General features: G+C 39.1%; 1 protein-coding gene and 1 non-coding gene across 3 annotated transcripts; one reads left to right on the top strand and one right to left on the bottom strand.

Annotated features, from left to right (window-relative positions):
- Positions 1-3,405: 3,405 nt before the first annotated feature.
- Positions 3,406-3,488, bottom strand: Trnal-uaa. The gene has a single exon. It is a non-coding gene; the product is annotated as a tRNA-Leu (tRNA).
- Positions 3,489-4,034: 546 nt separating this feature from the next.
- LOC119730477 (ADP-ribosylation factor-like protein 13B) lies at positions 4,035-14,156 on the top strand. Of its 2 annotated transcripts, XM_038203407.1 has the most exons (11): positions 4,035-4,381; positions 4,572-4,637; positions 5,238-5,308; positions 6,597-6,846; positions 7,734-7,839; positions 8,585-8,787; positions 10,260-10,383; positions 11,167-11,482; positions 12,019-12,249; positions 13,221-13,296; positions 13,501-14,156. In XM_038203407.1, exons 2-11 carry the CDS (start codon positions 4,579-4,581, stop codon positions 13,502-13,504), a joined length of 1,440 nt encoding a protein of 479 aa, XP_038059335.1. In that variant the 5' UTR covers positions 4,035-4,381; positions 4,572-4,578; the 3' UTR covers positions 13,505-14,156. The 2 variants fall into 2 exon arrangements, with proteins under 2 accessions (XP_038059335.1, XP_038059334.1); XM_038203406.1 differs by lacking the exon at positions 13,501-14,156 and having other exon boundaries at positions 4,036-4,381; positions 13,221-13,496.
- Positions 14,157-14,641: the final 485 nt, after the last annotated feature.

Below are 14,641 nucleotides of genomic sequence, written 5' to 3'. Positions count from 1 at the left end.
CGTATTAATGATAGCCAAGGCTCAAGGCTGGTTCCCCGCGTGTCATTATCGTTGTGATGTATCCAGGGCGGGATTCAGACCCAGGTTAATTTACATACACCGGGAGCAATTCCTCCAGGATTCGTTGCCCGCTACCGGTCCCTACATTTGAGGGACCGGGATCCAGTCTTGGATAACGACTGGCAAACTGGAGGTAGATATAAATAAAGTTACAGGTTTTGCCCTTCACCGTCGTTTAATTTAGTGGGGCGCTGTGGTCCAATGGTTACGGTGTTCGACTCGTGTGCCGTGGTACACGGGTTCGAATCCTGACCGTGGGAACATGGTGCTTGTGCTATTGAGCAAGGCACTTTACCATTATCACTTCGTCCTTCGGATGGGACGTAAAGCCGTAGGTCCCGTGTGTTGTGTAATGCACGTTAAAGAACCCAGTAACACTTGTCGCTAAGAGGAGGGGTTTGCCGCGCCTCGGTGTTTCTGGCAGTGGCAGCAATTATGCGCCGCAGCACCTAGCAAAAAGGTGCTACATAATGGGTCTCATATGTTCATATACTTCATTTACCTGGCTTTGGTTGCATTCTCCCCCAGCGCTTTGTATCCTCTGGCAAAACGCGCTATATAAATACAGTTGTTATTATTATTATTATTATTATTAAACACTGTTTACTCAGTGTGGAGGTAGACATAAATAAAATGATAGGTGAATGGGTTGTAATCTTTGGCTTATAGCACGAGCTGCACCAAACTTTTCCTGAGCTGCTAAGCAAATTGTATTGCTTTATTTGGCAGATTTATTTGTCTAACGAGAACCAGTCACGAGCTATATAGATTGTTTGCGATTTTGGCTGGTAAACCGTCTCTGCTTAAAACATTTTTTTGCTAAACAAATTGCTGTACCCAGTAGCTCCATGTAATTCGTCCCCGGTCTCTTCAAGAGGCCTTTTTGAATGTGACGGTTGCTTAGAACATTTTTTTGCTAAACAAAGTGCTGTGCTCAGTAGCTCCATGTAATTCGTCCCCGGTCTTTTCAAGGGACCTTTTTGAATGTGATAAATAGACATATAGTATATAATTATAGGTAATGATGTATTAATCTTGTCTTTATGAAAGGCATGTAGGATCATTCGCTTTTAATGCATTTTGTTCGTTTCCAATAATAACACCACTCAGAATCCAAAGAACAACGTTCAAAACCTAACCTGTTGAAGTTTCAGCTCAGTGGATATCACTTTTCGAGAAAACAGGGAAAAACCCACTATACCTCTTGATCACGAAAGACGATTTCGTCTTTATAAGCACTCTTTATTCCACAAATTAGCTAATTGACTGATCGTTACAAATCACTGACATTTTTTGATTTCTTATAAATGTCAGCAAGCCAGACGGAATAATTTCATGGGGTGTTTAGTACCAGTACGATCTTTAATCAAGGTAAGCTTTTGATAATAATTCGGTAGGTTTAAGTTTGGGATAAATGCAAATGATCTTACACGCCTTAAATATAAGTTGTTGATATTAAATGTTTCATGTATTTAATCAAAAATATTTAACCAAACAAAAGTAATCGACTTGTGATGTAGTAACTGCACGTACTTAGCCTTAACAAATTATTCACTCTTTGTGTGTTACAGCAAAAATATTATAAAGCCAATTTAAATTGTTTGTTGTTTTATTAAATAGCAGTATATACGTGTAGTTTATATATGATCGAACATGCCTATTTATTTCAGCTGTATAAAGTTCTGACTTATAACCGTTAACTTCTATGTTAAAAATATCTAGTCTAAGTTGCTGACATTTTCGTCCAAGAATATATATGTTCTTTTTAAGATTATATTTTAAAAGATAACGATACAAAACTGCGAAATGTATAATGATTGGTTTACAAGGATCCATTCCCAAATTTTGAAGGAAAAAAAAAAGACATCCAATGAAATCACACGACTTATAGGCGTGGGATTGTTATGTCAGTGTCAGTCAAGCAGATGAAAACGTCTTTTCCTTAGAACTAGCGTATTCATTGGTTTTTATGTGTTACCATTCAGCACTCCAGACTCAAGAACCATATTGAGTTTCAAGGAAATGGGTCTAGGAGCTAGATCATGGATGATTGTGTCCACGCCCGCCTACAATCAGCACGTTTAATTATTGCGCTATTGCAATTACATGTATTAAATTGTTATAACTTGTATGGGCGACAAATAATAAATGGAATTCTGAAGTTCCTAAATTTATTCTTGAATTACCTTAGAATGTAGGAAAAATCAACGTATATTTCATTTTTTTCCCCGGACCCCTTTAGCAGTGGGTGTTTTAGAACCAACCCCACCCCCTTTATTTTCCCCCCTTAATTTTTCCTGATAACTAGATCCGCCCCTTTTTCTTTTCAAGAGAGTCGATTAAACATTATTAATTTACATACACATTAATTAATGCTATAGTCAGCTTACAATGAGGCAGCGGAAGTGTGTGGGGTTTTTTTTTGGGGGGGGGAGGGGAGGGGGGGGGGATTAAGGTGAAGAGAGCACCCCCCACCTTTTAAAAGTGTTGGTTTTGTCTCCACCCACTTTTTTTTCTTCAGCCCTAAAACGATTATAGAAGCAACGGGGAAAACTAAAGTGACAGGCAAGAGCAAGATCGCCACCTAGTGACGGAAGGTATTCACATTGATATGTAATTCATTTCCTTGCATTTTCTTCAAGTTCGGACAACTCTCAAAACGTAAATACTGCCAAACCAATCAATAACAAGGATCGCCCAAAATATTCAGCCCGAAAAACCCAAAGATTCGATGATTTTATTGTTTTGTGGTTGAGTACAATTTTATGCTTCACTGCTTTCAGATGTGCCATCGCCAGCTTCTTACAAAGTTTTAATGTTGTACACGTAGTACGTGTACGCCTGCCTACAATACTACGTGTACAAGTACAGTTGTACTTTTTTTGAACATACTGTACATACACTGCGTCATGTATGGTCTTGTGTAATAGCGCCCTCATGTGGTTACTGTATTATCAACAATACAAACCACATAAGGGCGCTATTACACAAGACCACACATGACACACTGTGTTAGTAGCCCCCCCCCCCCCCCCCCCCCCCCCCCTAGTAAGGAGTAGGACTTGTTTTGGTTTGTTTTACAGTTACATGTACATGTATTTGTAACTACAAAAGTACATGTATAAAGAAAATTGCCTCCCATGATCTTCTTCGCTGTACGCTGGTTATCTAGCCGCCCAGGCCATGTTGCATTTGAAATGTTTCGCCTCATGTTGAGTATTTGTACAGTATTTTCGGACGAAGAAAAGGCCGCACATTGTTTAAAACACCTAGATATTCATTTAGAAGTGTAAATTGTCGAAATGAAGTGAAGGAATTTAATAAAATCAGCATACTCAAAATTTATAACACGGATGGGGTTCGAACCCATGAGGACTTACGTCCATTAGAACTTAAGTCTAACGCCTTAACCACTCGGCCACCGTGTTGCACAATGCCTTGTGTAGAAATATGACATTATGAGTAGTGTACCATTGAGCCATTTCGATTATGACACATTGACGGTTGGTAATCAAATAATTTCTTAACTACAATGTGGGATATTGAAATTTCACCGTAGAAATCAAGTAAAATGACTTCAGTAGGCATCATGTCTTCGTACAGAAATGAACGAAAAGGTTGGCTAGTCCAGAGGGCGCTATTCATTTTCCTAGTACCTGAACCCAGATACATGTATTTGTGTGATTTAATGGTAAAAGAACCAGACGAAAATTTCATCGGCCGTGATATTTTTTGTAAGGTTTAAATGATTGAAATTGGAGTATTTCCGTCATTTTGACAAGCAAAATGTCTTGATTACACATTGGAGATTATTATTTCAAACGTTTTGTCAATATTCGAAATGAAATTGGGATAAAAAAGCAATATTTATTTCACCTTGATTGATGTTGCTGCGGAAACAAAACATAATCACGTGACTAATCATAGGTTTATTTATCTCGTCTGGCACCCAGACTCTCACATATGCTGTGTCACGATAACATCTTTTGTGACATCGACATAGCAAATCCTACACAAATTCAATCATCTTTTTTTTTCTTCGATCGCTTGGGAAAAAAGTACTAGAGAAAGCGCCGAAACCGCAGTATTTCTTCGAATAATTATTGAATTGTTAATATAAAAGGACGACTTTTTGACTTTGCATTCGTCTCCAAACTTTTGTTTTATCGGGTGTTTCCGTTTATAGTCACAACACGAGATTCATCGTGATGTAGGCCTTAAAAAAATCGTTGTGTTGCTGCCGCTGGCCTCCGCTCCGGCCGCGCCGGTTGCACCGTATCGTTGCCGTGTGTGTGTGGGTTTTTTTTGGCTGCATATTGAGGTAAGAGCCTAAGACTGAGTTTTTTTTTAACTCCGCTCAATTTTGAATGTTTTCAGTCATAGATTTGCTGCAAAGTTATATGTTTATCAATCAGTCATGTACGTCCATGTTTTATTAGGCCTAATGCAAAACAATAAAAAAGAAACTGGAAAACGAAAATATTTGTTTCTTTTTTAAACATTTTGTTTAGGAAGGGAATGTTTAGCCTGATGGCGAATTGTTTCCAGTGGATAAAAAAGAAGCGAGAACCATTCAAGTAAGTTGCTTATTTTTGGACGAGCATTTGCATAAAATGTTATGTAATTTTTTTGTACAATTGTCAATATTTAAAACTTTAAAAAAGGAGTTTGCATCATAAGAAAAGTAAATTAAAGTTGAATGGGAAAAAAATTTACGACCTGATGCCACTTTCGCGATTGTGTACAAAGTATGGAGAGACAAGAACATTTTCCTAACAAAATTGGAAATTTTTCTCAGTCCCAGACTCATGTCTTATCATCATTTGTGCAATGAATGACCTTCATTGACATTGATAGGGCCTACATGTATATGTATACATGTAGTATATGAAGAAAAAAAAGTGGCGTCAGGTTGCAATATTGTTTCCGTTGAATGATATTAATTTTCTCAAACAACAAGTTGCTTTTTATCCTGAATAAAGCCCTTTTTTGCAGTTGATTTTGAGTCATTTTAGACAGTCATTGAGCTTTTATATTGAATATTTTTCAACAAAACAGCTAACTTTCTTAAACTTTCTAAACACTGCACTCAAGTGTCAGAAAATGACATCGATAGATACTGTGTCTCATGAAAAACATTGTCAACAAATTAATTTTATTTCCCCTTTCTCCAATAGGAAAGTGACTTTGGCGCTTATTGGTCTCGACAATGCTGGAAAAACAACAACAATATTGGGGATTCAAGGAGGTAAAATATTGGTTATGTTCCGCCCCAACTATGGTATTGTCCTAGCCCCATAAATGTGACCAATTTACTGGACTACATCCATAAATAAAGGCCACACTTCCACCATGTACAAAAACATGTCGAACTTTGTCAAATTTTGATTTTCACATTTAGGCTTAGTTTGTGGTTTATTTTTGCTTTAGAAGCATACTCACCCTCTTTATAGGCTAATCAGAAAGTGCTGCCTTTTTCAGATGTCTAATTTTTGTGAAATTTCATGTTGAAATTTTGATACGCAAATGTGTGCAAACGAATCTGGAAATTTCACGAAAAATTGACATCTGAAAAAGGCAGCACTTTCTGATTAGCCCATAAAGAGGGTGAGTATGCTTCTAAAGCAAAAATAAACTACAAACTAAGCCTAAATGTGAAAATCAAAATTTGACAAAGTTCGACTGTTTTTGTACATGGTGGAAGTGTGGCCTTTATTTATGGAGGTAGTCCAGTAAATTGGCCACATTTATGGGGCTAGTATTGTCCCAACTTAAGTTAGATATTCCCCAACTCTATTTGGATTGTCATAGTTTGGATGTAGGAACTCTGACACAACCATAAGGTCAAGAGAATGAAACTTTTAATTTTGTGTCCGAAAACAAAAATTTGGAAAGCATAAGGATTTTTTCAGTTTTCATTTTTTTCGTTATTTAATTTGTTTTTATTCATTCTTCAAGTTGGGTTTCAGATTACTTTTGTCTTAAATTTCAATTGAGATCGACAGGTATAAACATTGTGTTATACTCATGCTATTATCATAAGGTTGAATTTTTATAATAAATATGGACATTTTTACAACTGTTAATTGTTGAAGTTGCTTTTGTGAGAATAAGTAAATTTATGTGAAATAATATATATTTTTTAACAATGGTATTTCGGTGCGAATTCAAGGGGATTTTTACTCCTACTTGTTTATTGATATTTCTTGTCTTACTTTGTTTTACTTTTTCCCTACATGTTTAATATTGAGTTTTGCCCTTTGCCGACATATTTTCATAAACACTGTATACTCAGTGTTGTCCCAAGTGATTGTGAGAAAAAATTCACAATCCACTCTGGTGGGACTCGAACCCACGACCTCCTACTTACTAGTGCAGACGTCTTACCACCGAGCTTGCCAGGGTCGGCTGGCTGGTTCGAATCTGATATAGCAGCGGGTACCACAACTATTTAAAAGATGGAATTTTGCATCGGGATGATGTTAATTCAATATTGGTTTTTGCCCTTCACCGACATTTTTTGGGTCTTCCTACAGAATCGCAAGAAGACGTGGCCCCTACCGTTGGCTTCTGCAATGTCCAGTTCAAGTTTGAGAAGTTTGACGTCACCGTCTTTGACCTCGGTGGGGGCAAGAAGATCCGTCCGATCTGGAAGAACTACTACGCCGAGATTCATGGCGTGGTCTTCGTGATTGATGCGAGCGATGAAGCCAGGTTACGGGAGTGCCAAGAGGTTCTACAAGAAGTTTTGAAACAGGAGAGGATCGTTGGCAAGCGTATTCTAATGTAAGTTTAAGTGAACTCGTACTTTGGGTCAAATTTACACACTGCGTTGCAAATGCATGTACACAAATTCGTCAGGTTTTTGGACTGTGATTTTGCAAGAGAGTTGCACACATTTCAACTCTAGCAATGTCACTGCAAATATTTTGTGATGTCAAAATTGTTTCGTATTTACATTAGAATGAAGTATAAACTGGCTTGTAGTCAGGGTATTTCATTACTATTCTCTCTGATAACTTGATTATTGACTAGTTCAGATATGATAATGATATAATATTGGATGGCTTTGAGGGGGATACAAGAATATATTGCACCAGCTATAACAATATAGACTCGTGCAGCATTGTTACAGCAAGTGCAATATATTCTTGTGTCCCCTTAAAAAAAGGCTATCCAATACTATTAACACTATTAATATCAGGATGACTTGAAGTTAATTCAGTGATGCTGACTTGCGACGCTAACTTGGAACTTTGACGAAATAACTGCTAGCGTAAGCTTATCCATTGTCTCGGACTCTGTCGGTATATTCTTCTCGGCCAGAATATGTGCAGCCTTGTGGTTGCTTTCAAGATGTTTTCGGTGTCTTTTTTTCTCAAAATTGTATCGCATTGTTCACTTCCTGGAGCGAAATCTCGCACTGCTGGAAGCTCTCAATTTTGTTGAAAACTGTGCAAAAAAATCCGATATTGAATAGTCATCCGGTTGCTTCTCCGATAGAATGCAGTACAAATGTACACTGATTATTTTTGTACTACTTGGAATCCTGATATAAATAATAATTGATAATATTGTATCTTTATGCTTAGCTCTGTGTAAAATTGAAGCATTTCATACCAGGCATTAAGTAATTTCAACAATCGGGTGATTTACATTGTTTATTTGCGCAGCCTCGCCAACAAGCAGGACAAAGAGGGCGCTCTTGATGAAATTGACATCTGCGATCAACTCAATCTAGAGGACATGGTCAACGACAGTAAATGTCCGTGTCGTGTGGTACGTACTTTGATTATTTTTACATACTGGACATGTGACCCTTCTAAACCAATGAAATCACAGTATGGCGTGCCATGGTTGAATGGGTACAATGGCCAACTCGTGTGTGATGGTAGGTGTGATTGTACACGGATATGCTCCCTGGAGAGATGAGGTGTTTGTGTTCTTGGGCAAGACTCTTTACCACAATTGCCTCTTTGTGCCCAGGCAATAAATGGTTGTAAATCTATTACGGTAGAGACTGTGAAATTACAGAGTTCAATGGAGCACCATGGTTCCATGGGTTAAGTGTCCAACTTGTGTGTGATGGTAGGTGCGATTGTACACGGATTTGATCCCTGGATGAGGTATTTGTGTTCTTGGGCAAGACACTTTACCACAATTGCCTCTTTGTGCCCAGGCTATATATGGTTGTGAACCTACTAGGGTAGAGACTATAAAATTACAGAGTTCGATGGAGCTCCGTGGTCTGATGGGTTCAGTGTCCAATTCATGTTTGATGGTAGGTGCGATTGTACACATATTTGATCCCTTGAGTGATAAGGTGTTAGTGTTCTTTGGCAAGACACTTTACCACAATCTCCTACTTCTACCCAGAGAAAAATGGGTACCTGTGAGGATAGAGACCAGATTGCGCTGATTTCGAGCTGCTGAAGAAAACTGGTCTCATGGCCTGATGAACAAATAGCTACATGAGGCCCACGTGATCACTGTTGCATTAATACTTCTGTATTTTCCTTTATAGGAGACGTGCTCGGCCATGCAGGGCACCGGCAAGAAGATGGACAAGTCTGTGTCTGTCGGACTAGAGTGGCTACTTCACGGCATCCTCAGGGATTGGCCCACGCTGAGCGCCCGCATGGCCAGGGAGATGGAGGAACAAAAAGAAGCTGAAGCTATCGAGAAGAAAGCTAAACTGGAACGGATACGAAAAAGACGAGAAGAGAGGTACTGAAGATGGTTTAGATTTCCATACACTGATTTCTATAACTAAGTAGACGTCTGACATATGTGACCTGTTCTGTCAAAATCAGACTTTTCTGGACATAAGGTCAAAAATGAGATTTTTGCATATTGTTACAATATGTTCTGTTTCCTGTTAATAGGTGGTTTAATTTTTGAAACCGGTCATTCCTGCGCAAAGTTATGCTATTTTGAAGTTCATTGGGTCGAAAAGTAGAAAACAGAGAAAATGGACACGAACGTCACAAAACAGACATTTCTTTAACCGATATACCTTAACAAATCATCAAAAATACTATAATTAGAGATCAAATTAGGGTTTCAAACTTTTATAGTATAATTTAGACGTGCTCAGGATTACAAATATGCAAAAATTAGAAAATGGAAAAAAAATCACCCCCACAGCGTTTTTTGGCCCTATCTCAATTTCAACCTCTGCCCAGAAGCGTCTGCTTTTGACAGAACAGGTCACATATGTTTCTGTCACAAACACAGGGAGATGAGGCGCAACACTGGCATTTGGTTGTACGTTGTTTCAGTTCAGTTATGAGTGTCCGTGTAAAAATGGCAGAAATTATCAATCTGTGTGATTAATTGACCAGTGTAGGCATTTTACCACGTGACGGAAGACAGTGAAAGGAACAAGTTTTCTTTGAATTACACGAAAGTTTATTTGTGTGTATTGATTGGCATTTAACTTCCGGTTTGATGAAGTCACAGCATCAGATGCCTAACATCAACAAATGCAGACGTCAGCATTCGTGTCCTAAATGATGACGTGATCATGACGTTACAGTTGTATGCCTGATGCATGTTCATACCAAGTTTGAAGTACATGTGCATGTAATTAAAATAGTTGTCCCAAAAAAACAAAACAATATTCAAAAGAAAAACAAAGACAAAACCAAAGGGTGACGGGCACAGCCCAATCTCTGCATCCAGGTTGATGTTCATACCAAGTTTGAAGTGTATGCGTTGTTCGGAAAATTATTGTCCAGCAAAAAAATCCAAAGAAGAACGAAGACAAAATCAAAGGGAGATGAGCACAGCCCCATCAACTGATCATCCCAAACCCTGCCAGATGCTACACAGTGCATCAGGTGGTAAAAATCTGTTGTAGCTTGCTGCACTGAGCCATCAACACCAGTGCATAAACAGCCAATTCTGAAACATTGAGAGCTAGTCTCATTGTACAATGCCACAGTTGTATCCTGCTGCAGTTGGTGACCAGAGACTCTGACGCAGTTTGGCCTTGATATTTGTTTTGACATTTTTGATCATGTTACACTTGGCAGGCTAAGTGTTGCACGTTGTTGCATTGGTTAAGGTAATTTTAAAATAATAAAGGCGAGTTCATATTCAGTGAATTCAAAACGAATTTGATGTAACTAAACACTTACAGTGAAATTTGCCACAGCTTACCTGTGACTTAAACCTTATAAAATAATTTCCTTCAGAGAGCGTAAAGAAGAGGAAGAACGGAAACGTCTTGGTCAGGATGCGCCGCCGGATGAGGATGAGGAAGATGTCATCATGGGAGATCCCTTCAAGCCTGTCAACAAGGAATACTTGGATGAAAAGGTGAGTGGATTATGCTGGATTATCCCCCAAAATGGACAGTCCCCAACTAATCTCATAATACCTTATCTCCAGTGGATAACCTCGCTGTCACTTGCCTGCAGAAGATGATCCCTATTTTAATCCCCAATAGTGGATAATCCCCAACTAATCTCATGGTACCTCATCTCCAGTGGATAACCTCGCTGTCACTTGCCTCCAAAAGATGATCCCTATTTTAATCCCCAATAGTGGATAATCCCCAACTAATCTCATGGTACCTCATCTCCAGTGGATAACCTCGCAGTCACTTGCCTCCAAAAGATAATTCCTATTTTAATCCCCAATAGTGGATAATCCCCAACTAATCTCATGGTACCTCATCTCCAGTGGATAACCTCGTAGTTACTTGCCTCCAAAAGATAATCCCTATTTTAATCCCCAATAGTGGATAATTCCCAATTAATCTCATGGTACCTTATCTCCAGTGGATAACCTCGCAGTCACTTGCCTCCAAAAGATGATCCCTATTTTAATCCCCAATAGTGGATAATCCCAACCAGTATGTAATCCAGATTTATCTCATGATGTGTCATCAGTGGATTATCTCTTGAATTATCTTACCTACCCTGGATAATCACCAAATCTTTTGCCACTTGTGACCAGTGGATAATCCCTCATTATATCCACGTGTCATTTGGTTAATAACCAAAATAGGCAGATAATCTCCTGCATAAGCTTGGTGAAAATGCTGCGGAAATTGCCAGATTTTCAAAGGCTTTATTCTTGTTTCTTTTCTTAATCCAGAGTGAACAATCCAAAAAGCAGAAAGCCAAGGAGAAGAAAAAGAAACTAGAATTGGAAAAACTGGACCAAGAAGAGGAAATAACCAAAACTAAAGACTCTGGAGAAACGGAACAGTCGCCCGATGCATCTGGACACTCCAAGAATGTTGACAGGACTGTGGAGGTAGAGGCGAGATTGAGAGGGGTCTCACAGAACAATGGCATGAAGGACAGTGGTGATGAAGAGACAGGGGAGGGGCGGGGCCAGAAGGTATCGGAGGAGGGGGTAACGGCTGCATCAACGGTGCAAGAGGAAGGCGATGTTGTCTCACCTCAGGGTATGCAAGAAACTCTCTGTTTACCTTATATTTGTATTGTTTATTTTATTTGTGCTCTTACTTCTTGGCCCAACTGAGAAATTTCTTCAAGCAAACTTGACGTACAATAAAGATGGAACATGTACGCTGCACACAATCTTTTCAACGGTTATCTTTTTACATGTTTGTGCAGCAGAAATGGTGCGCGCATCTTAGAATAGCGCGACACGTGGAGTGCGATATGGACTGTGTGGTTGCAATGGGTCGACCAATCAGAATCGAGAATTCAAGTTTGCTTGAAGATAATGGGTTTTGCATTTCTTCAACATACCTTTTTTATAACCACTGTATGCAAGTTGAGACAATTTCAATTTGGGGACTTCAATTTGAATTCACTTTTTCAAATACTCAATCTATCAAGTTCCTTCCATTTTTAAGCTACATCCTCTCAAATCCCTGATTGCCATCTTCCAGGTTTGCAGCATTGCTAGCATTGCATCTAAGGGTGTGTTATCTTCTTTTATTAACCAAAGTTATATATTTTTAAATTTCATCAGAAATCCCCGAAAAGAAGAAGAAGAAGAAAAAGAAGAAATTAAAGAAGAACAACAAGTTGGCACCGTTACCCCTGGACGGTCCCATTGAAGGAATGACTGGTCCCCTGCCGGTGCCCTCATGGGCGTCCACAATGAACCAACGACCCCTCTCGCGACCCCCTCACCAGCCCACCTTGGACCCCCTACCGGAGCGAATCAGTCCCAGATTGAGCCCACTGGAAATGTCCTCACGTAAATGATTTGTTTTAACTTGAACATGTGTGGAACTCTTTTGTTCTTATTTTAAATGTTGTGCTGCATTCATAAATACCCCAGTTCTTTTTATACATGTAATATTAAAGATATAGTCCATCATTTGTAATTTGTGCATTTTGTTCGTTTGAAGCAACAAAAGTGCTCAAAATCTAAAGAAGGGTACTGAACAACTTACCTAATGAAGTTTCAGCTCAGCTTCAGCTGTATATTCCGAGAAAAACGGCATTCTAGGATCTCAATTTCAAATCAAAAGTTGCTGATTCATGTTTTGAATTTGGGCCTGAATTCAGCGTCCGAGACACGTTCTCACTGAGCCGATTGCAGCTACGCGATGTCGCGCACTGATCTGACGAATTATAGCAACCGCACGTGCGTGTGCGTCGTGCCAGTGCTTGCGCGCGCTTCGCCGAATAACAAAAACAAACTACTAATTTAAATTTCCTACGGTGCCTCTTAAGAAGCACCGTTGGAAAGGCCTTCTTTTGTTGATTTCTTTAAAAATGACAGCTTTCCAGAAAGAATAATTTCACAGGGAGTTTTGTCCCCTTACTATCTTTCAAACTAAGTATGTTTTTCAACAAGAATTACGCCGTTACTTTTCGGATAGCTGCAAATGATGGACTATAGCTTTAAAGATAGTAATGACACTAAACTCCCTGTGAAATTATTCCTTCTGGCATGCTGTCATTTTGAAGAAAACAATAACAGACGGTAATTTCCAAAGATGTGTCAAATGACACAGTTTTGGAAATTTCCGCTGTGAATGGGTGCATGCAAGCATTGACACGACGCACACACCTGCGGTTGTTTTTATTGTGCGTATGCGTATATCCTTTATAACTACGAGACTTTTTGCGGGTAATTTGTTTATGCTGATCAGATATTTTTTTGAAAAGAAGCTAAACACAGTTCCGACTTATATGACTATTTTGGTTTCTTTCCTACAGTAAATGGCAACAAGCTAGTGGGTATTTCGTCAAGAAGGAACCAGCCGAATTTCGAGCAAGATGACGACGTGATTACATGACGGAAGAATTCTTCACTGGACTCCAAAAGTACTTAAGTAGGGTTTTGAAGAAGCCTTTCGTTGCCATGGTACGGTTGCTAGGAGACTGCCCTAAATGCAATTCAATTTTTTTTCATTGACGATTTTGATCAGTTAAATGTATTCAAACTTAATTTAAGAAAACTACTTTAAATAAAATTGTCCAATTATGTTCAGATTACATGACGGAAGAATTCTTCACTGGACTCCAAAAGTACTTAAGTAGGGTTTTGAAGAAGCCTTTCGTTGCCATGGTACGGTTGCTAGGAGACTGCCCTAAATGCAATTCAAATTACTTTATTGACGATTTTGATCAGTTAAATGTATTCAAACTTAATTAAAGAAAACTACTATAAATGAAATTGTCCAATTATGTTCAGAAACACATCTGGTACAGTTCAGTCCAATTTTGACCTGTACTTTTTTAACCAAAGACTTTATTAGATATTCTGTTATTTAAGGCATTTTGCCAAAAACCTTGATTGGTTACCAGCTAAAGTTTATCCTGTACATATAACCTCTGGCTGGTATTCTGCCTCTGTACTGAGTTGTGTCAGCTTCGTCATTGGGAGTTTTCGGAACAGTCGTCGAAACCATCTCAAATCTATGACCACAAATTGCTGGTATGTAAAGGTTATTTGTTTTGCAGCTTTTATTGGTTACCGGCTAAAGTTGTTTTCAGTACATTGCAACCTTTGGTTGGTATTTAACTTCTGTACATAGGCCAAGTTCGCGCAAGGACTATAGTTGACCAATGGTTAACTAACGCTTGCCCGAACTCTGTCTAGTCGACGGTGGTTGACTACGCTAGTCGACTATTTGGAACCAGCCTACTGGGGCTGGTTGCTTCGCTGGTAACCAATAGCCGCGCGCATTCATAACGCTAGCAGGGAGCCAGGATCCAGAAGTTTTGCAATGACATTTTGACCAGCGTTTGACTAGAGACGTTCGCACGTTGCTATCAGTGCGCAGGCGTAAGATACGTCACAAATCAACCACTAGTCGACTAATGGTCCTTGCCTGAACTTGGCCTGAGTTGTGTTAAGTTGGTCATCGGTAGAGAAGTTACATTCATTTAAAGCATCTCAAATGTACAAATAGTGCTGCAGAACTGTGAAACGTTATTTGTTGACACACAATTTCAGTTGCTCCTATTGTAGCCAACAATTGACGGTTCTAATGAAAAACTCTTACTATGGGGGGGGGGGGGGCTGACGTCTTCCCATATAAGCATCTGTTCACATGCACACCAGTTTTTCATCCGTTGCTATGTGTTACCATTCAGCACTCCAGACTCAAGAACCATTGAGTTTCAAGAACATA

The sequence above is a fragment of the Patiria miniata genome, unplaced genomic scaffold (assembly GCF_015706575.1).
Source record: "Patiria miniata isolate m_02_andy unplaced genomic scaffold, ASM1570657v1 HiC_scaffold_22, whole genome shotgun sequence".
Classification (NCBI taxonomy): domain Eukaryota; kingdom Metazoa; phylum Echinodermata; class Asteroidea; order Valvatida; family Asterinidae; genus Patiria; species Patiria miniata.
Note: the sequence above shows the minus strand (reverse complement) of the source record. Positions and strands in the feature narration are given on the sequence as shown.

Bases quoted from the DNA above. Each gene is read 5' to 3' on its own strand.
- LOC119730477 (XM_038203407.1), top strand. From the start codon at position 4,579: ATGTTTAGCCTGATGGCGAATTGTTTCCAGTGGATAAAAAAGAAGCGA. The intron at 6,847-7,733 runs GTAAGTTTAAGT...TTATTTGCGCAG, and splicing joins GTTGGCAAGCGTATTCTAAT to CCTCGCCAACAAGCAGGACA. The intron at 7,840-8,584 runs GTACGTACTTTG...TTTCCTTTATAG, and splicing joins GTAAATGTCCGTGTCGTGTG to GAGACGTGCTCGGCCATGCA.